The sequence below is a fragment of the Tinamus guttatus genome, unplaced genomic scaffold (genome assembly GCF_059628265.1).
Source record: "Tinamus guttatus ecotype Peru unplaced genomic scaffold, ASM5962826v1 Tinamus_guttatus_pri_ptg000026l, whole genome shotgun sequence".
NCBI classification, from domain to species: domain Eukaryota; kingdom Metazoa; phylum Chordata; class Aves; order Tinamiformes; family Tinamidae; genus Tinamus; species Tinamus guttatus.
In genome coordinates this window covers 579,694-600,040 of record NW_028288560.1, presented here as the reverse complement: position 1 = coordinate 600,040, position 20,347 = coordinate 579,694, and the positions used below count along the sequence as shown (strand labels likewise).

At 65.9% G+C, this 20,347-nt stretch overlaps 2 protein-coding genes across 2 annotated transcripts in view; both read left to right on the top strand.

The window, feature by feature from the left end:
* Window positions 1-14,388, top strand: part of CACNA2D2 (calcium voltage-gated channel auxiliary subunit alpha2delta 2) — a 148,295-nt gene extending 133,907 nt beyond the window's left edge. Inside the window, exons 7-38 of the mRNA XM_088527153.1 lie at window positions 658-789; window positions 890-947; window positions 1,718-1,768; window positions 1,916-2,015; window positions 2,628-2,786; window positions 3,147-3,254; window positions 3,580-3,658; window positions 3,738-3,787; window positions 3,868-3,957; window positions 4,087-4,155; window positions 4,282-4,356; window positions 4,569-4,643; window positions 5,119-5,190; window positions 5,365-5,436; window positions 5,572-5,633; window positions 6,540-6,616; window positions 9,516-9,576; window positions 10,741-10,838; window positions 10,951-11,041; window positions 11,226-11,288; window positions 11,393-11,496; window positions 11,593-11,691; window positions 11,765-11,859; window positions 11,951-11,998; window positions 12,085-12,156; window positions 12,302-12,454; window positions 12,527-12,579; window positions 12,852-12,907; window positions 12,998-13,121; window positions 13,210-13,319; window positions 13,493-13,581; window positions 14,255-14,388. Coding sequence (XP_088383279.1) covers window positions 658-789; window positions 890-947; window positions 1,718-1,768; window positions 1,916-2,015; window positions 2,628-2,786; window positions 3,147-3,254; window positions 3,580-3,658; window positions 3,738-3,787; window positions 3,868-3,957; window positions 4,087-4,155; window positions 4,282-4,356; window positions 4,569-4,643; window positions 5,119-5,190; window positions 5,365-5,436; window positions 5,572-5,633; window positions 6,540-6,616; window positions 9,516-9,576; window positions 10,741-10,838; window positions 10,951-11,041; window positions 11,226-11,288; window positions 11,393-11,496; window positions 11,593-11,691; window positions 11,765-11,859; window positions 11,951-11,998; window positions 12,085-12,156; window positions 12,302-12,454; window positions 12,527-12,579; window positions 12,852-12,907; window positions 12,998-13,121; window positions 13,210-13,319; window positions 13,493-13,581; window positions 14,255-14,383 — 2,774 coding nt within the window. The 3' untranslated portion in view covers window positions 14,384-14,388. The remainder of the gene's footprint in view (window positions 1-657; window positions 790-889; window positions 948-1,717; window positions 1,769-1,915; window positions 2,016-2,627; window positions 2,787-3,146; window positions 3,255-3,579; window positions 3,659-3,737; window positions 3,788-3,867; window positions 3,958-4,086; window positions 4,156-4,281; window positions 4,357-4,568; window positions 4,644-5,118; window positions 5,191-5,364; window positions 5,437-5,571; window positions 5,634-6,539; window positions 6,617-9,515; window positions 9,577-10,740; window positions 10,839-10,950; window positions 11,042-11,225; window positions 11,289-11,392; window positions 11,497-11,592; window positions 11,692-11,764; window positions 11,860-11,950; window positions 11,999-12,084; window positions 12,157-12,301; window positions 12,455-12,526; window positions 12,580-12,851; window positions 12,908-12,997; window positions 13,122-13,209; window positions 13,320-13,492; window positions 13,582-14,254) is intronic.
* Window positions 14,389-16,229: 1,841 nt separating this feature from the next.
* TMEM115 (transmembrane protein 115) lies at window positions 16,230-18,141 on the top strand. The gene is made up of 2 exons (XM_088526438.1): window positions 16,230-17,083; window positions 17,927-18,141. Exons 1-2 carry the CDS (start codon window positions 16,230-16,232, stop codon window positions 18,129-18,131), a joined length of 1,059 nt encoding a protein of 352 aa, XP_088382564.1. The 3' UTR covers window positions 18,132-18,141.
* The last annotated feature ends 2,206 nt before the right edge of the window (window positions 18,142-20,347 follow it).

The window sequence follows — 20,347 nt, the reverse complement described above, 5'->3', positions numbered from 1 at the left end:
GGCTGCATTGGTGTGCAGAGAGGTGACAGGTTCTGCATGGGTGCACACGGATGCAGGGGCTGTATTAGTGCCCAGGGAGGTGACAGGGGCTAGATTAGCATGCAGGGAGGTGGCAGGGGCTGCATTAGTGCACAGGGAGGTGGCAGGGGCTAAATTAGCATGCAGGGAGGTGGCAGGAGCTGCATTAGTGCCCAGGGAGGTGACAGGGGCTGCATTGGTGCACAAGGAGGTGGCAGGAGCTGCACTGGTGCACAGGGAGGTGACAGGGGCTAGATTAACATGCAGGGAGGTGGTAGGGGCTCCACTTGTGTGCAGGGAGGGCACAGGGGCTGCATTGGTGAACAAGGAGGTGACAGGGGCTACGCTGGTGCACAGGGAGGTGACAGGGGCTGCATTTGTGTGCAGCGAGGGGGCAGGAGCTGTGTGCATGCACACGGAGGCTCTAGGGGCTGTTTTCACATGCAGGGAAGGGACAGGGACTGCTTTATGCAGAAGGAGGGGACGGGAGCAGCGTTCATGCGCAGGGGGAGTATAGGGGCTGCATTGGTGCACGGGGAGGGTATAGGGTCTCTGTCCCATGAGCGGGTGCATTGGTCCGAGAGCGGGGACCCGGGTGACCCGTGCCCGGCCGCCCACCATCCGCTCGCTCCCCCGCAGCCACCGTCATCCTCAACGAGCTCAACTGGACGCAGGCACTGGAGGACGTGTTCATGGAGAACCGCAAGGAGGACCCCTCGCTGCTCTGGCAGGTCTTCGGCAGCGCCACCGGCGTCACCCGCTACTACCCAGGTGTGGAGCACGGGCAGCTGCTGCCCACCGGGCCCGGGCACGTCGCCGCCAGCGGCTCACGTGGCCCCCGTCCCGCTCACCGCCTCCCCTCCGCCCGCAGCCACCCCATGGAGGGCACCCAACAAGATCGACCTCTATGACGTCCGCAGGAGGCCCTGGTGAGAGGGACGGGGATGGCGGGGACATGCGGCCGGGTGGGCAGCAGGGAGGAGACGTTTTCTCCCAATGCTGCCCCAGTTTGCACAGCGGGTGATGCCCTGGCAGCAGTGGGTGCAGGCAGTGATGGGTGCAAGCACCGGGGCACTCCCATGGCACCGGGGCCACGGGCTGCGCTGCGAGGCGACGTGCCCAGCACCAGGCGGGCCCTCTCCTTGGCAGGAAATTAATGATCCCGCCATTCCGGTTAATTGCCTTTGATTGCTCCGCATTAATTATTAAGTGCTCTCAATCGCGACGCCTGCGCGAGTTATTAGGGGAGGCGAGACCGGTGGGCCGGCCCGAGGGCGACGCGGACGTGCGCGTGGCAGCCGAGCCGGGCCGGCCCGGCTCCCCTCCTGCTAGCCCAGAACCCAGCGCAGCAGCAGCCCCGCACCGGGGCGCACGGGGACGTCCGCAGCGCACGAGCTGGGCACCCGCGGGGACGGGACGCAGCGGTGCTCCCGGTGCTGCCTTGTCCCGTGCCTCCTGCACGGCTGCCGCTGCTCGGCCAGCCCGCGCCGCTCGCTTGCCTCCCCTCCCTTGATAAATGGCCCCATTAAATAAAGCCTTTTCACGCGGAGCCCTGAGTATTAATCTGAGCAGGGCGCCCGGAGATAAATGTGCTGCCACAACCCATTAAGAGCAGCATCTTAGTTGGGCTCGGCGGCGCCGGCGCGGGCAGCGTGCCGGGCTCGGCCGCCACTCGGCACCCACAGCTCTGCTCCCCCAGGTACATCCAAGGGGCCTCCTCCCCCAAGGACATGGTCATCATCGTGGACGTGTGAGTACGGCCAGGGCATGGGCATGGATTGGGGCTGCACCTGCTCCTCGGGGGTGTCTCATGTCCCCCAGGGTGGGGACGGCTTGGGGGGCACCTTGATCTTCCTCGGCACGGACGGCATGAGCCTCAGCCCTCCTTGCCTCGCAGGAGCGGCAGCGTGAGCGGCCTCACCCTCAAGCTGATGAAGACATCAGTCTACGAGATGCTGGACACGCTCTCAGACGACGACTATGTCAACGTGGCCTCGGTGGGTACCACCGCAGGGCACGCTGCGAGCGGCTGGGGGCACCACGGAGGCACCCGGGGACACTGTCCTTGCAGGTCCTTTGGATGCGCCTCATGCCAACAAATCTCCGAGCGGCTCAAGGCCGCCTCAAGGAGAAACCAACGCCGCAGCAGCGCTCTCCCTATCCCAAAATGAGGGGTCGGGAGCTAAAAGCAGCAGGATTTAGTGACTAGTTGCTGCCCTCGCAGCACTGCAGCAAAGGAGAGCTCAGTGGGTCGAGGCAGCTGGATAAACGAGGCAGGAGGCTGGTGGTTAGGGCACATTCAGGGCAGCTGATTAGAGGATTTGGGCTGTCATCCCATAATGTCCTGCTCGCTTTCCGCCCCGTGGATCAGCGCGGAAGGACGTGTCTTTTGTGGAGGGACAGCTCCGTTCACAGCTGGGCGCCCAGGACGCTGCCGGGTGTGTCCGTGTTAAACTGGCTGGAAACGTCCCAGCCGGTGACCTGGATCTGTGTCTGGTCTCGGAAATGGGGCGACCTGCTCTTCTGGACCGCCGAGCATCCCGCCACAGTGGGGGCACCGCTGCGGTACCAGGCACCCCCATCTAACGCCACCCTCTCCCCCGTCCTAGTTCAACGAGAAGGCAAAGCCGGTGTCGTGCTTCAAGCACCTGGTGCAAGCCAACATCCGCAACAAGAAGGTCTTCAAGGAGGACGTGCAGGGCATGGTGGCCAAGGGCACCACCGACTACAAGGCTGGCTTTGAGTACGCCTTTGACCAGCTGCAGAACGTGAGCCGGGGCCCGGGGCGGGCGCGGGGGGAGGCTGGACATGGCGCGTGGGTGGAGGGGCACCCATGGGTGCTGGGGCTCCCAGGACATCCGGGTGCGGTGCCTCTGGGGACATCTCCCCACCGCGCCGTGCCCCGGCACCGAGGCTCTTAAAAGAGAGGCCTGGCTGCGGCCGGGTGAAATGAAGATGAATGACCCTGTTAACAGCGGGGCGGCAAGCGCCACGGTGCCACTTCTAAGCAGGCAGCTCCCCCTCCTGCCACGCGCTGCCCAGGAGCAACGGGCCGGGCGCACAGCTCGGTGGCGGCGGGTGCCCCACGCGGCGCGGGCGCCCGAGCCGCCCTCCGCCTTGCCTTGCAGTCCAACATCACGCGCGCCAACTGCAACAAGATGATCATGATGTTCACGGACGGCGGCGAGGACCGCGTGCAGGACGTCTTCGAGAAGTACAACTGGCCCAACAAGACGGTGAGCGCCCCGGCGGGGCCGGGCAGCGCGCCGGGAGCCCCGTGCCGAGTGCCGGCACGCGCAGGGTTACGCGCCGGCGCAGCCGAGCGGGACCGGCTCGGGAGGGAGCCCGTGTCTCCAGCTTTATTGCCGGCTGCCGCCTCATTTGCCGGCAGCCGTTTGGCCGCGCCGGCACCGAGCGGCTGCGCCCGTAATGGGGCGGCTCGCGCGCCGCTGCCCTTGGAGCCGCCTCCGACCTTGGCGCGCGGGACAGGGCCCGGGCGGCCGCGGCGGGCGCGGGCGCCGGGGCCGGCGGGCACGTGCAGGAGCGCTGCTCTCCCCGCAGGTGCGCGTCTTCACCTTCTCCGTGGGGCAGCACAACTACGACGTGACGCCGCTGCAGTGGATGGCATGCGCCAACAAAGGTGGGCACGGCACCGCCACGCCGCCAAGCCGGGAGCTGGCAGCGGTGCCGGTGCCTCCATGTGACTCTCTTTCCCCAAGGTTACTACTTCGAAATCCCCTCCATCGGCGCCATCCGCATCAACACGCAGGTGAGGCCGGGCGCCCTCCTCACCGCAGGCTCCTATCCGTGCTGCGTGCTGCCCTCATTCCTCCGCTCGTTTCCCCGCAGGAGTACCTGGACGTGCTGGGCCGCCCCATGGTGCTGGCCGGGAACCGGGCCAAGCAGGTCCAGTGGACCAACGTCTATCAGGACGCGCTGGTGAGGCTGCACGGGCTCGGTGCATGGTCCGTGTCGGTGCATGGTCCCCCTTGCTCGGCACCTTGCGTGCGGCCTGGCTGGCGACTGCGCTGGGGACGCTGGCTGAGCGCTGTCCCACTGTGCCCGCAGGGCCTGGGCCTCGTGGTGACGGGCACCCTGCCCGTGTTCAACCTCACGGAGGACAGCAGTGACAGGAAGGTAGGATCCCTGGCTCCCGTGCCGGATACCCCCAGGAGACCCGGACACGGCCTGGAGCCGGGCTGCTCCATGGGCTGCGCCGTGCGCGCGGCCCTGACACTGCCGCTGCGCTCGGCTCCTCCGCAGAACCAGCTCATCCTGGGCGTGATGGGCATCGACGTGGCGCTGAACGACATCAAGAAGCTGACGCCGCGATACAACGTGCGTGCTGGCTGGGGAGCGGGGCAGCAGCGCTGCTTTTAGCTGTGTTTCACCCATGTTTGGGCTGCTTTGCCCCGTGAGCGTGGTGGAGCCGGGCTGGGCACAGAGCTGTTTGGAATCACGCGGAGACGCTGACGGTGCCGCTCCAGGCTCGTGCCCGCACACCCGCCCGGCTCGGGGCCGCCTCATTGAGCTCTCCTTTCCTCCCACAGCTGGGGGCAAACGGGTACGTCTTCGCCATCGACCTGAACGGCTACGTCCTGCTGCACCCCAACCTGCAGCCCCAGGTGAGCAAGAAGCTCCCTCGCCCCTATCCCATCCACGTGTAGATCGGCCGGCGCCTCTCCAAGGAGCCCGGCGCGGGGCAGCGGACACCACGCGCTCCCAGCGCGGCGCTAATCGCGGGGATTCATCATCGGCAGCGAGCCGGGAACGAGGCAGTGAGGAACGGCGGCAATCAGGGCCAATATGTTTCATTGGCAGAAACGTCCCGCTTCGCGCAGCGCCGTTATTAATCGGCCGCCCATCAGCAGCGGAGACGGGCGGAAGCACCGCGGGGATTTATTTGCTCTTCCCCGGCCTCGTTCTGCCTAACGAGGCTCCCTGCACGCGCGATGGGCACCTGCCTGCTCCGGTGGGGAGGGAGTCTTCCCGCCAGGGTGGTTCGGGCTGCGTAACACCCTGGCACAAGTTGCTCGGGGCTCAGCGGTAGAGGCGGGCGGCCGCAGTCCCTGCCCGTCTCCTCCCCGTTGCTCCCTGCAGATCATCAACTTCCGCGAGCCGGTGACGCTGGACTTCCTCGACGCCGAACTGGAGGACGAGAACAAGGAGGAGGTGGGCAGGACGCTGGCGGTGGTGGCGTCCCCAGGGCGGGCACATGTCCCCCCACACGGTCCTGCCCGTGCTGAGCTCCCAGGGGTGCCCCAGCCATGTGCGGGATGCTGTCCCCTTCCCCGCGGCATCGCCGCCACCAGCCCTCAGTCGCCTCCTCTCCTCCATGCACCCTAGATTCGCAGGAGCATGATTGATGGCAACGATGGGCAGAGGTTCATCAAGACCCTCATCAAGTCCCTGGATGAGGTAAAGAGCCACCAGGTCCCCTATGGAGTGTCACACCAGCCAGGTGGGGGTGCCTGGGTGCCAGCCCGTCACCCTGGCGCAGCCCCGGGCTGCCCTCGGTGCCGCAAGGCCTCACGCGCTCTGCCCGTCCTGCAGCAATACATCGACGAGGTGTTCAGGACCTACACGTGGGCCCCCATCAAAAGCACCAACTACAGGTCAGTGGCACTGCCCGTGCGCTCAGGCCACCCTCAGCGGGGACACGGGGACAGCAGGGCTGGGGTGGGCGCGGGGGTGGCTGCAGGGCAGTGCAGACTGGGAAGGGCCAGCAGCAGCTCCGTGGCCGGCACGGTGGCACCTGCTTGCAGCTGAGCCCCAGGGAGGAGGGTGGCACAGGGGTGACACAGTGGCAGGGCCTGGCACTGCAGGAGAGGCCTGAAATGACATCCCCACCTCGCAGCAGGTCTGCAAGAGCAGCCAGGGAGACTCGCTAGGCGGTGCCAGGAGGCCCTGCCCACTCCCAGCTATTCCCTAGGGATTTCCCGGGCTCCTTGGACAGCAGGAAAGGAGGAGCGAGGGCCTGGAGCCGCCCTGCCCATGGAGGGGGCTTGCAGCCAGCCCACTGCCCCTGCCGGCACCGGGGGCATCGAGCACGGACGGGCTGTGCAGCGAGTGCCCAGGCAGGCACTGGCATGGGGGCAGCACGTCCGAGCTGAAGAGCGGGTCCAGGAACCTGTGCCGGGCTGGCTCAGGTGCTGTCATTTGTGTCACGCTTGCCGGGGGTCACCACCTCTGCCATGTGTGCAGGGGTGCAACCATCTCTGTCATCTATGCAGGGGTGCCACCAACTCTGGCCATGTATGCAGGGGTGTCACCATCTGTGCCATCTGCGCAGGGGTGCCACCCACACCCCCATGCTTGCCAAGGTGCCACCACCCCTGCGGTGCTCACCAAGGTGCCGGCACCAGGGGAAGCTCACAGGCACCAAAGCCACTAGCAAACCCCGTCCCCTCCCCAACGTGGGGTCCCCATGGCCAGAAACCCGTGTCTCACACAAAAGCTGTCCCCGAGGCGCCGTGTCCCCAAGGGCCCCGACGCAGCCCGTGTCCCCTCTCCCTCTGCAGCCTGGGGCTGGTCCTGCCGCCCTACAGCACCTACTACATCCAGGCCAACCTCAGCGACCAGATCCTGCAGGTGAAGTGTAAGTAGCCCCTTCCTTGTCCTCTTGCCCTTGCTGCCATCCTTCCCCCCGCCCCCCCTCCCCAAGCTGGCACTGAGAAACGACTTTTGGGGGAAAAAATGCATAAATGAGTGAAGCCAGAGCTGGCGCTAGGCAAAGGAGACAGGAGCGAGCGTTGTCCGAGGGCAAAATGCGACCTGCGCACACACGTCCTAAAGGAGGCGGTGGCCTGTGGGCCTGGGGGCGTCCCCGGGCTGGCTCGGCCCCGTGGCCCCCAAGCCGCAAGCCAGCGCCGGCGCGGAGCCACCAGCTGATGCGGAAGGTTGCATGGGTCTTTTGAGTTCCTTTCTCTTTATTTTCCTTTTTTTTTTTTTCTTTTTTGTTTTGGTTATTTCTTCTTTTTTTCTTCTTATCACGACTCTTTGGTTGCTGTCGTCGTCGTCGTTCGGAGCCGCTCTTGCTTTTTTCTGGCGATTTGAGTTGCGGCTCTCGTTTCGTTTCCGATTAACCTGTGTACTCGTGTGTTAGCCTGGCCCCCTCCCACCCCCCCAATCCTCTCCCACCTTTTTCCCTTCCCCTTTTCTTCCGGCACAGGACGCGCCGCTTCCCAGGGCCCCGTCCTGCTGGTGGGAGCCGGAACCTTCCCCCCCAGCACCCCGGCTGCCCCTGTCCCCATCCCCAGTGTCCCCTGCCCCGTGCCCATGGTCACCGGCACGAGGGCCCCCCGTGCCCCCCGGCCCCTCCATCTCTTCCAGCCTCCAATTTTGCATGTCCCGCTAACGCCGTGGGAGCGTTTCGAGATCGAGACCGTTGCAAGCGTTTGCTACTGATTCTCATTTTTCCTTTTGAGTATTGAATATATATATATATTTCTCTAGTTATTTACATTTTTATTACTTCACTGTGGCCTTTTATTTCCTTTACTGTTGTTGGTTTTTTTTCTCTCTCTTTTCTTTCTTTTTCTTTTCTTTTTTCGTGTCGTTTTCTGCAAGAGGTTTCCTTTCGGTATGATTATGATACACAATATTTTTATTCAAACGGCGATTGAATAAAATATTGTCTGTGCCCCCCCCTTCCCCCTTTCCACCCAACCCCCCTTTTTTTTTGTTTGTCGTTTTTTTGTTTGTTGTTTTTCTTGCTTTCTCTCTATGGTGGATTCTCACAGTACCAAACATCAAAAGGAAGGGCAAGTATTCTCAGTCTTAGACCACTCACCTCCTGCCACCCCGTCCTGTCCCCTGTCCCCCCGTGCCCCATGTCCCGCCCCCTCACCGCCACTGCCCCCACCTCGCCAGCCTGCTTGCCCATCTCCCTGCCCGCCGAACCCGCACACGCCACCGAGCCCTTCCTCCTCCTCCTCTCCCTCCTCCTCCTCCTCCTCCAGCTCACCCGTTCTTGGAGAGCGACCTGTCTTGTTATGTCCATGAGAGCTTTGCCACGACGAGCCCCCCACTCCCTCCCCACACATGGCGCAGAAACCCGGCGGGGTGCCGCTAAAACGAGCCGATCTCGTACGAAACCGCTCTGTTTGGGATGGACGAGGCGTTTTTTGTTTTTTGGGTTCTGTTTTTCTGTTGTTCCGTAGCCAGTTTGATTCTGTCCTGCTCTTCCTCCTCTCCGCCGACCCCTCCTCTGGCTCTTCCCGCCCTCGATCCTCTGCTTCCTCTCTCCTAAGACAACTCAACCTGAACGGGATCGGGCTGTGCAGGGGAGGGACACAGCGGGAGACTCCCAGGATCCGCCTGCCCATCCCACACATGCTCAGGGGGCTCCATCATGGCACCGCTGGCACGGGAAGCCCCACGAGTGCCCCCAGCACCAAGGTGGCCTCCCGGGATGGCTTTGTCCCCACAGGGCCGGTTTTGGGACCGAGCTCAGGTGCAGGTAGCCCCTGGTTCGCTGGTCCAGCGTGGGACTGGACACACAAGGTGCCCACAAGGTGTCCCAGCTATTCCCGGGACACTCACCGAGGATGGGATGGGACAGAATGGGACAGGATGGGATGGGAAAGCAGGGGCAGAGGCCACTGGGGCAGTCAGCGGGAACCAGCTCACGCTAAGGAGGATCCAGTGGTGACTTGTCACCCTCAGCCCTGTCCTATCAGCCTTGAGTTGCCTCTTCCCGGCGCCCCTGTGATGGCAATGCTGATGGACGAAGTACGAGTGTTTGTACCCCCTCCTCCTCCTCCTCCTCCTCTCATCGGCTTGTATCCAGCCCCCGCCTACAGCCCCTCGGAGAGCAACAGTCCAACCTGCGGCTGGGCCCCCTGCCCAGGGCCGGGCCAGGGGCCGGCGGCGCCGGGCGCCACGAGGGAGGCTCCCGCCACCGGCCCCGAGCGAGGGCGGAGGGAGGGACGCGGGGACGATGGAAGCGGGACGATGGAAGCGGGGGTGGCGCGCGGCCCACAGCACACGCCACATCGCCGCAGGGGCGAGCCTCCGGTTGGACTGTCCTCACACAGATCCCTGGTTTGGCCATGTCGATGCCTGACAAATATATATATATACATTTATTTTTTTATTACTATTATTTACCACACCAAGCCGTCGTAGCGACTCTGTGCCGCCCACCAGCATAGCATGTGTTGACGAGCCCAATAAGAGAGAGGCGCCCGTCCGACCCGCCCGGCATGCATATATATACATGCGTGTGCATCTATATATGTGCGCACGCCGCCGCCGCTGCCACCACGCGGCCCCGCTCTGGCCCCCGGAGCGTGAGGCCGCGCGGGTGCCGCATGCGAGTCGATTGGATGCGATGGCCAAATCGCCCCGGCGCGGCCGGCGCGGGGCCTCCCCGTCCTCGCTGCTGAGAGCAGCCGCTTGTCGGACGGCCTTGACCCCCCTTGCCCCCTTCTCCCGGTGCCTCCGTGCGGCCCCGTGCGTGGCCCCCGCCGGGTAACGTCACTTTTCTGTTGCAGATTTTGAATACCTGCTGCCCAACAGCTTTGAGTCGGAGGGACATGTGTTCATTGCGCCCAGGTAGCTTTGCGTGTCAGCTTGCTGAGGTGTCATCAACCCACCGCCGCCGCCGCGGCCCCATCCGCACGCCATGGGCGCCACCCGCCTCCTCATCGTGCCTGTCCCCCGCTCCTTGTCGTCCCCGTGTGTGTCGCTGGGCCCCGTCCCCCCGGCGGCGGCGGCACTTGTGCCATGCAGCACGGTATATATGTACAGCGCCTGGCGCCGGGCGGCCACGTGCATATATAGGTATAGTTTCTGAAAATCCCCGCGGCGCCGCAGGCCGCTCCAGCAGCCACGGCAGGATCGCGGTGGCATCATACAGTCGCGCCGCCCCGCAAAGGGCACGGGGACGGCAAGAAGCCACGGCCGAGGGGCACCGACTTGGCACAGGGCGCAGGGACATGCGCCCAAACGGCCTCGTCGCCCATGCTCGGCCCGTGGGGATGCAGGGAGGTCTGTCCCACGGGTGCTGCCATGGCTGGAGGAGGGTGTCCGGCCTCGGTGCCTGCCCCAGGGTGCCGGGGGAGACCCCTGGGTTTGTCACGAGGAAGACGAGGGGTTATGGCCATGGGCCACCTGGTTGAGGTCAAACCAGCAGAGCTGGAGGCCGGAGTGAGGCCCCAGAGGCCACCGGGAAGCGTCTGGATGGCCCGGGCGCCCGCTCCGACTGTATGATCTGCCATCGAGTCCGCCGTGCCCCCTGGCCACCGCTCATTTTCAGAAACCGTATGCGCCATGTGTTCTCTCTGTGGGCGCGGGAGCACCCGTATCCGTCCGCAGCCGTGCGGCCTCGCAGGCGTCCGAGCGGCGCCGGGAATGGGAGGGCAGGGGGAGCTGGCGCAGCCCCGGCGGCCCGTTCACTCCCGAGGCTCCTTGTGGCCGCCACCTTCCTCAGCCCTCTCCTCTTATCCGAGGGAGGGTCTGGGCACGGAGCCCATCGGAGGGGGCAGAGCCGGGCGGCCCCTGCACGGAACGAGGGGCAGGGACGCTGGTCCGGCGTCCGCACGCCCTGCCGAGGCGCCTCCAAGCACGGCGTTGATGACACGAGTGTGTGGGGCCTCAGCGCGGCCTGGGCTCACTCTGTGGCCGAGCGGAGCAGCCGAGCCCCCCGCCCCGGCGCAGGGGGGCTGACGGTGCCTTTTCCGTGCCTCCGAACGACCCGTCTTGTCCCCCTGCTCCCAGAGAGTATTGCAAAGACCTCGACCTGTCGGATAACAACACCGAGTTCCTGGAAAACTTTATTGCCCTCATGGAAAAGGTGACCCCCGACTCCAAGCAGTGTGAGTAGCCGGGGCCGGCTGGGGTGGGAGGCACGGGCAGGGGTGGCACCGCAGGCACTCCTGCCTCTCACCTCCTCCTCCTTCTCCTCCTCCTCCCCTTCTCGCTCCCAAGGCGACAACTTCCTCCTGCACAACCTCATCCTGGACACGGGCATCACGCAGCAGCTGGTGGAGCGGGTCTGGAGGGACCAGGACCTCAACACGTAGGCACCGGGGCAGCCGTCCTGCCCCTGGCAACGCGGGAGCCACCGTGGCGCCTCCTCCCGCGGCAAATGCCGCCTTGTGGGCGGTGTGGGTGGGCTGGGTGATGCGAGTGGGCCTGGGCGCAGCGGGACGGGGAGGCAGGGAGCCGATGTGAGCGCCCGCACGCCCGTCCTCGCCCCGCAGGTACAGCCTCCTGGCCGTGTTCGCAGCCACCGACGGGGGCATCACCCGCGTCTTCCCCAACAAGTGAGTGCCCCGGCCCGAGGTGCCCGCGGTGCCGGCAACGGGCCCTCCCCTGCAGGCGCGGGGGCGAGTAAGAGCCCGCGGCGGTGGCCACCGCTGCCTTGCAGGGCTGCGGACGACTGGGAGGAGGAGCCAGAGCCCTTCAACGCCAGCTTCTACCGGAGGAGCCTGGACAACAAGGGCTACATCTTCAAACCGCCCTACCGGGACGGTGGGTGCTAGGCCGGGCGTGGGGCAGGACGCAGAGCCACGGGCCAGCGGCCCCTGCGGCAACCCAACAGCTCACGGCGGCCCCTCGCCTCCACAGCTGCCTACCGGGCGCTGGACCTGGAGAACAGCACGGTGGGCATCCTGGTGAGCACCGCCGTGGAGCTCAGCATCGGCGGCAAGACGCTGAAGCCGGCAGGTGGGCCGGGGCGGCGTGGGCGGCCGGCACCGTGGGGCCGGCCCAGGAGGCCTCACCGCCGCTTCCCCCGCAGTGGTGGGAGTGAAGCTGGACCTGGAGGCCTGGGCGGAGAAGTTCAAAGTGCTGGCGAGCAACCGCACGGACCGCGACCAGCTGGGCACGCGCAGGGTACGGCGCGGGCGGCCCTCCCACGCGGCTCGCCGGGCCTGGCCGCGGGGCCCGGGCTAACGCGGCCCCCTGCCCTCGCTTCGCCCCGCAGTGCGACCCCACCACGAGCTGCGAGATGGACTGCGAGGCCAACAACAAGGTGGGACGCGGCCGGGGGACGGAGCCCGGCGGCGCTGCCCTGGCTGGTGGCCCTCCCGCATCCCTGGCGCTGCCCTCCTTCCCCAGGACCTCATCTGCGTCCTCCTCGACGACGGCGGCTTCCTGGTGCTCTCCAACCAGGAGGACCACTGGTTCCAGGTGAGCTGGGCTGTCGGCCGCCCGGAGCTCCACACTCCCCCGTGCTGCCTGGGTGAACTCCACATGGCGCCAAACCCGTGGGCAGCCCAGGCTCGGGGGGCTGGCACGGGCTGGCCACAGCCACTGTCTGTGCCCCCTCCGGCAGGTGGGCAAGTTCTTCAGCGAGGTGGACGCCAACCTGATGTCTGCCCTCTACAACAACTCCTTCTACACGCGCAAGGAGTCCTACGACTTCCAGTCCGTGTGCGCCCCCGAGGCGCAGAGCAACACGGGCGCTGCCCCCCGTGGCATCTTCGTGGTGAGTGCCGAGGCGCGGGGTGCAGCGCGTGCTGGGCGCCAGGCTCAACGCCTCGCTCTCCTTCACTCCTAGCCCACCATGGCCGACTTCCTTAACCTCGCCTGGTGGACCTCGGCCGCGGCCTGGTGAGTGCTGCCGGCGCGAGCAGTGCCCGCCGTCCCAGCAGGGACGTCTGCTTGCTCAGACACCATCACGAGGGAACGCACGCCCCTTCTATCTGCACCAACATGGCGGTGGCCACACGCTGCCCAAGGCCCCTGGCTCTGGCCGGGCACCCTTGGGAGCCTGGCTCTGTGGCCAGGGCTGGGTCCTCCCTGCTGGGTGGCCGCAGCGGAGCTCCAGCTGGTCCAGCTCCCCATGGCCGCATCATCCCACCGGACACTCTCTCCTTCCCGAGGTCCCTGTTCCAGCAGTTCCTCTACGGCCTCACCTACAGCAGCTGGTTCCAGACAGGTGAGTCCCAGGCTGGCTGGGGAGGGGACATCCCTCCTGGACAGCGGGTGGCACAGCCTGCCGTCCCCCCACACGCGTGCCCCGGCGCAGAGGACGTCACGGCGGACAGCGCGGAGTCACGGGAGACCAGCTGCATCATGAAGCAGACGCAGTACTACTTCAGCACGGTCAACGCCACCTACAACGCCATCATCGACTGCGGCAACTGCTCCAGGTGGGTTGGCAACTGCTCCAGGTTGGCTCATGGCCGCGCACGAGCCCCGCAGCCGCTCGGCCAACACGCAGCCCTCGCGCCCTCGCAGGCTCTTCCACGCACAGAGGTTGGCCAACACCAACCTGCTCTTCGTGGTGGCCGACAAGCCCATGTGCAGCCAGTGCGAGTCTGTCAAGCTGCTCCAGGCGGAGATCAGAGGTATCCTTGGCTGGATGCCCATGCAGGGGACAGAGTTTGCTGTCGTCCAGGGCCGGGGGCTGCGGAGCTGGGGAGGGCGATGGGCTCGGGGCGGCCGGTGCCGCTGCTCTGGGGCCCCGGCGCTGCCCATCGCAGCCGCGACTGCCGCCTTGTCTCCTTGACCCACCGCGAAGCTCCTCCGCGAGACCCAAATCAGTGCGAGCTGGTGGACAGGCCGCGCTACCGGAAAGGCCCCCACATCTGCTTCGATTACAATGCAACAGTACGTGGGCCACGGCGGCAGCAGGGTCGCCGGGGGGCGGTGCAGCAGGGCACGGGGCCGTGGGTGACCTGGGACCATGGGGCAAGGAGTGAGATGGGGCCCAGGGGCAGCAGGGCTATGGGGTGACATTCTAGGGAGTCAGTGCCATGGGGACATTGAGGCCGTGGGGCACAGGGCAGCAGGGCTCTGGGGTCGTTGCCGTGGGGGTGCAGGACAGCAGTGCCATGAGGGGGATCATAGGGCCATGTGGGCTTATTGGGCGCCTTTACAGGGGGTCAATGCCATGGGGGCCCTGAAACAGCGGGGCCATGGGGTGCCCACATGGGGGTTTCAGTGCCATGGGACCCCAGGACAGCCGTGCCATGGGGCGCAGGGCAGCGGGGCTCTGGGGTGCCCTCCTGGGGGGTCAGTGCCATGGGGTGCAGGGCAGCAGGGCTGTGGGGCTCTGGGGTCAGTGCCATGGGGCGCAGGGCAGCGGGGCTGTGGGGCTCTGGGGTCAGTGCCATGGGGCGCAGGGCAGCGGGGCTGTGGGGTGCCCTCCTGGGGGCTTCTCGGGTGTCGTTGCCACGGGGGTGCAGGCGCCGCGGGCCGAGCGTTGCAGCAAGTGTTGGGCACGGGGGGCTGCCGCCCCACGGCATCACCGTGCCCCCCCGCCCCACGTCTCGCCCCCTAGGAAGATACCTCAGACTGCGGCCGAGGGGCTTCGTTCGCGCCCTCGCTGGGGGTCCTGCTGTCCCTGCAGCTGCTGCTGCTCTGCGCGAGCGCCAGCCGGCACCCGCTGCCCTCGGCCTCCTGCCTTTAAGCGCCCGCCCGCCTTTCAGTTCCCCCCGACGCCATCTCCATCCCCGTCCCGGCCCGGTGCGACCGGCAGCGGCGCCGGGACCCTCCTCGGCGCCGGGAGCCGCCGCGCGCTCCGGCCGCGCTCCCCGTGCTGGCGCCGCCGCCCCGACCGACCGCTCGTCTTTTTTTAGCCTGTGGATTTTAAACCAGAACGTCTTTCTACATCCCCTTCCCGACACTTGAGCCCCGGAGAGTTAACGGCGTTTAACGTCAGCAACGAGGACACGGAAAAAAATAAAAAATAAAAAAAAGGGAAAAAAAAGAAAAAAGAAAAAAGAAAAAAAAAGGAGGGGGGGGGAAGGGAAAAACAAATGGGGAAAAAAAAAAAAAAGAGAAAAACGAACTTGACGTGAGCGCCCTGGTCAGGATGAGGTATTTCAGGGCCGGGAGAGGATGGTGGGTCCCGGCTGGGCCGAGGCAGCGGCGTCAGCGCTCGCATCACCAGGGGGCGAAAAGGAGGAAAAAATCCCCAAAATTCCAGAAAAAAAAAAAAAAAAAAAAAGCGCATTTTCCTTTCTGTTCCGTTCTGCAGATCACTGTGAGCCCCGGCCCGCCCCCCCCGCGCCCTCCCCGCTTGTGCTTCGTCCGCGCGTGTTTGGTGCCGTGTGTGGGAGCCGTGTGTGGCCGCGCCGCGGCCGTGTGCGTATCGCTGTAGTCCCGCTCGGCGCCGGGGGCCGTCCCGCCACCTCCACCTACATTTAGAGCTACTGTCAATATACACAGCGGCTGCCGCCGCCCCGCTCGCCCCAGGCCCCGGGGGCCCGGCCTCTTTTCCTTCCGTTTTTAATTTTCTTTCTTTTTTTTTTTTTTTTTTTTTTTTTTGTACAGAAGAGTGGGGAAACGTCGAAAAAAAAAACCAAAACGACGAGAAAAAAAATAATAATAAAAAAATAACCCACCGCCCACACAAAATCCCGACAAACAGGCGATTTGTAAGATATCGTGCGTGTGACTCCTTGTAAAATATTTTCAAATGGTTTATTACAGAGACTCGGTTATTAAATAATGTTCATATTTTCACTTCACACGCGGCGGCTGTCTCATTTCGGGGTGGGACGGGGACGCTGGGGCCCCTGCCCGTTGCCTCCTCTGCCCACCTCCATCCATGTGTCCCCACGTGTTCCCAGTGTCCCCCGTCCTTGTCCCCTTGTGTCCATGTTCCTCCCTGCCATGTCCGTGCCCCCCCATTCCCAGGTCCCCGTGTTCCCAGTGTCCCCCCTGTGTCCATGTGTCACCCCATGTCCGCGTCCCCCCCCATCCCCGGGTCCCCATGTCCTCAGTGTTCCCCCCCAGTTCTGTCCTTGTCCCCTTGTGTCTATGTCACCCCCCCAGTCCGTGTCCCCTCATACATGTGCCCCCAGGTCACTATGTACCCCTGCTCCGTGCCCACCCCACGCAATGTCCCGGTGGCTCCTCGCCCCGTGTCCGTGTCCTGCCACGTCACTACCTCCCGACCGCTGTGAGTCCAGCCCTCCCCCGCGCCCATGTCCCTGGTCTCCCCCCCGTGTCCGTGTCCCCTCCCCGTCATGTCCCTGGTGTCCCCTCGTGTCACCGCCCCCGGCCGCGCAGGACTACACCTCCCGGCACCCCCCGCGCGGCGCCCCCCGGGCCGCGCCCGCCCCTCCGCGCCGCGCGGCACGCCGGGAGCTGTAGTCCCGCGCCGCGCACCTCCCGGCGTGCCGCGCGGCGGCGGCGCAGGCGCGGCGCCGCTGTTTGTGGGCGCGCGCGGGGCGGCGCGGCGGGGCCCGGCCCTGCGCCGCGGCCTAGCGGGGCCTCGCCGGGAGCGGCGGCGGCGGCGGCGGCCCGAGATGCGGCGCTGGGCGGCGGCCGCGCGGCGCCACGCGGTGTCGGCGCTGGGCGGCAGCAGCGTGGCCGTGAAGGCGCTGTGCGGCGCCGTGGCGCTGCTCTACGCGCTCTCGCTGGGCGCCGACACGGCGGGCGCGCTGGCCGTGACGCCCGGGCGCCTCTTGCCGCCCAGCCTGCGGCTCTGGACGCTGGCCACGCACGGGCTGGCCGAGACGCGCGCGTGGGGCGCGGCGCTGAGCGTGGCCACGCTGGCGGCGGCCGGGCGGCTGCTGGAGCCGCTCTGGGGCGCGCTCGAGCTGCTGCTCTTCTTCGCCGTGGTGAACGCGGCCGCGGGGCTGCTGGGCGCGCTGGCCTACGTGCTGGCCTACGCGGCCACGGCGCGCAGCGCCTACCTGTTCGACGTGCGCATCCACGGCGCGCTCGGCTTCCTCGGCGGCGTGCTCGTGGCGCTCAAGCAGAGCATGGGCGAGAGCGCCGTGCCGGCCGCGCCGCCGCTGCGCGTCAAGGCGGCGCCCATGCTGCTGCTGGTGCTGCTGGCGCTGCTGCGGCTCGGCGCGCTCGTCGAGGGCGCCGCGCTCGTCTCGTACGCCGGCGGCGCGCTCTCCGCCTGGGTGTACCTGCGCTTCTACCAGCGGCACGGCCGCGGGCGCGGGGACATGTCGGAGCACTTCGCCTTCGCCACCTTCTTCCCCGGGGTGCTGCAGCCGCCCGTGGCGCTGCTGGCCAACGCGGTGCACGGCGCCCTCGTGAAGCTGAGGATCTGCCGCAAGACGGTGAAGCGCTACGATGTGGGCGCCCCTTCCTCCATCACCATCAGCCTGCCCGGAACCGACCCCCAGGACGCAGAGAGGAGAAGGTACCGCTCGGGCTGCGGGGCGGCCCGCTGGGCTTGCCCTTACAGGGCTGTCCCCTTCCCCGCGGAGGGGAGGCCGCCGCCGGAGGGCTGTGGCGGGCCCACGGGATGCGCTTTTGGAAGCACAGCCGCTTCGTGTGGTGGTAAAGCTTTGATGACAAGGGACAGGCAGGGTGTTTGGGACAGAGAGACTCCCCGAAGTGGGAAGGACAACCACTGATGTCCTTAGGGAGGTGGCGAGCGGCCTTCCCGGCCTCGCCATGTGGGGAGTTGGGAGCTGACCCTGCTCAGGAGTGCAGGGAGCAGCGCGGAGCTCGCAGGACATCCCGTGGTTTGTGCATCCCGGGAACGAGCCCACGTTTGTGTGCGGAGCCCGTGGTCCCTCTGGGCAGCGACAGGGCGGCACCTGGGCGGCTCCGCGCTCCTGTGGGCCCCGTCAGCACCTCCTGAGCCTTCCTCCCCGCCCTCATCCCGCTGATTAGCTGAGTCAGTCCCATGCCCGGGCTCTCCTGTCCTGGAAAAGCCACCGCCCTGTTCTTGCGCCAGGCGTTGGCGCTTCCTCTCTCCCTGTCCCCTTTGGGTGCCTTTTTCCTTCCCCGTTTCCCTGGAGCGACCCTTGCGCAGCCTGGCAGGAGCGCCCCGTGTGCCAAGGCAGCTTTGTATGAGCAGTGTTGGGTGATTGCGCCCCGGGCACCCTTGGCTTTCCCCAAGGCCCCTTCCTTTCCCCCAGGAAGGAGCTGGGGCTGGGTTTGCAGGGAGAGGGGGCCCCAGGAGGTGGCACAGTGGCAGCTGGGGGTGACACCGGGCTGCTGTCGCGTTAACCCCACGTATGCCCTCGCCTTGCAGGCAGCTGGCCCTGAAGGCCCTCAATGAGCGGCTGAAGCGCGTGGAGGACCAGGCGGCGTGGCCCAGCATGGAGGACGAGGACGAGGAGGCAGCGGCGACGACAAAGGCTCCAAGCGCGCCGGTGCCCGAGGGTGGCACGGCGGCCCCAGCAGCGAGCCCGGAGAGCAGCCTCATCACCTTCGAGGACGCCCCGCGCCAGGCGTGAGCAGCGCGCGCTGCCCCGCAGCCCCATCTCCGCGTCGCAGAGCCGCTCAGCGCCGCCGCGGCTCCGAGCGGGGCTCAGCCCGGAGCCGCCTCCTTCCAGCGCCCCGGGGCTCCGAGGGGACCTCGCTGCCTCCCTGCGGAGGCTGCTCGAGGCAGCCATGGCCCGGGGGTCCCTGCTGGCTGCGGGGTTTTTTGCTTTCGGGAGGGACACGCTGGGCTGATGAGGCCCGTGCTCCACAGATGGGCTCCCTGTTCCGAGGCCTCTGCGCTTGGCCGCAAAGCAACATCACAGCGCCCGCAGGAGCGGAATGGGCGAGAGCGCTTCCGTGCTGCTTATTTTTTTGTAACAGTCTTGTCCAGAGTAGCCCAAACTTCTTTTTCTCCTTTCCGAGGTCGACTTTTGTCCCTTACGCGAGGAACAAGAGGGTTTGCGGGTTTCTTCCCCAAATCCTTCTCGTGCATCGACCCTCCCCTGCGCTTTGGCCCCGCTCAGAGTCCGCAGAAGGAGAAGCGTATTCGGAAGGAAGGGGTTCGCCCAGCGCCTCCTGCTGCTGCTCCTGGCCGGGACCATCTGCTCTTGGCTTTGCAGTTAGCACACGGAGCGGGAATCGGGAGCTGGACTTTTCCTGGAGGGGCTTCGCTTTGTGGTGTTGGTTTTCTCTCCTCCTTCCTCCTCCGTTGCAGTGGTTGGTATCCCTGGAAGCCAAACCCTTCAGGAGGAGCCGGTGCCCTCAGCTGCTGCTCCACTAATCCGTTTGTCAGATTAGACTAGAAGCTGGAATTAGTTTTTACAGTGGGGCACTCGCCGCCTCCTCTGGCACCAGGTTTTATTTCCTGCAGGTAGAAGAATATGGGCTCCCCCTTCTGTTTTCCTTCCTCTGTGTTGCTGGACTTTAATTTTTTTTTTTTTTTTTTCTTTTGGATGGAGGGGATGCTCCCTGGCAAAGTTTCCCAGGTGGCTCCTGCTCCCCTGGGCCCTTCCCAGGCTGGGACATGGGGCGACGGTGTCATGATTTTTTTTAAAGGACCACACACAAGAAGGTTTTTGTCAACCAGGAGAAATGCGGAAATTTCAGTATCAATAAACAGTTCTTTCAAAGAGAGCTGCTTGGCTGGTCCCTGAGCCCACGGGGCCTGAGAAGCCACCTGGGACTTGTGTTGGGGACAGGTGAGCTGAGCCCTGGCTCCTGCCCCTGGAGATGTTGCCTTCCTTATAAAAAAGGTGATTTCAGGGGAGGACAGGGGCTTTGCTGACCCTGATCCAGGTGGCCAGAGAGCCACAGGGGACAGGGAGCTGCCCTGGCCAGGTGGTCTCATGCGGTCCCTTTGGCATGGGTCAACCCACGTGGCTCAGCAATCCAGAGCCCCTTCCCCTCTCCACTTTCTCCGCCCCAGCTGGCACAAGGAGACACCCCTGGGAACAGCCCTTGTTAAACCGCCCCCCCACGTGGGTAAGAAATTGGGGGGACGCAGCCTCCCCGCAGCCCCAGGGCAACCAGCCGCTGTGCTGTAGCTGCCTGATATCTTTATTGAATAAAAGCTCTGGGTACAGAGGCAGTCCCAGCCACGGAGCTGCTCCCGGCTCTCCGGCCCTGCGGAGAGCTCCCACACGGCGCCCCGGCCTCTGTTCCGGAGAGGCGGCACAAGGCCGGCAGGACGAGGCCGTTTTGTGCTTTCTGAGCGCTCGATTGGGAGCCGCCACAGCCGCTCGTCCCCCGGCTCGTGCGCCGTCCCACTCTCACAGGGACCAAGCGGGTCCCCTCAGCTTGCTGCCGGGTTCAGTAACTGGTGGCAGGAGAGGCAGCGGGTGCACGGCGGCTCTGCCCAGCGCCCCTGCCTGCTCCTCAGCTGCTCTGCTCGAAGGGGAAGGAATCCTGAGTGACGCTGTCATGAGCCTCTGGTCCCAACGCCAGCCCGCGCTCCGGGCTGGTGCCAGCGCACTCCAGGCCGGCGCCAGTGCCTGCACGCTCCAGGCTGGTGCCGGTGCCTGCACGCTCCAGGCTGGTGCCAGCATGCTCCAGGCCTGTGCCAATACCCGTGTGCTCCAGGCCGGTGCCAGTGCGCTCCAGGCTGGTGCCTATGCCAGCGCGCTGCTTGCTGGGCACCCGGGCGGCGCGTGCCCCTTGCCGGGCTCACGCACACACCAGCGCTGCTTCCCAACGCCGGGGCTGCTCCGAGACCAGGGCCGGGCGAGCGGGTAGTGCAGCCGCGGCGAGG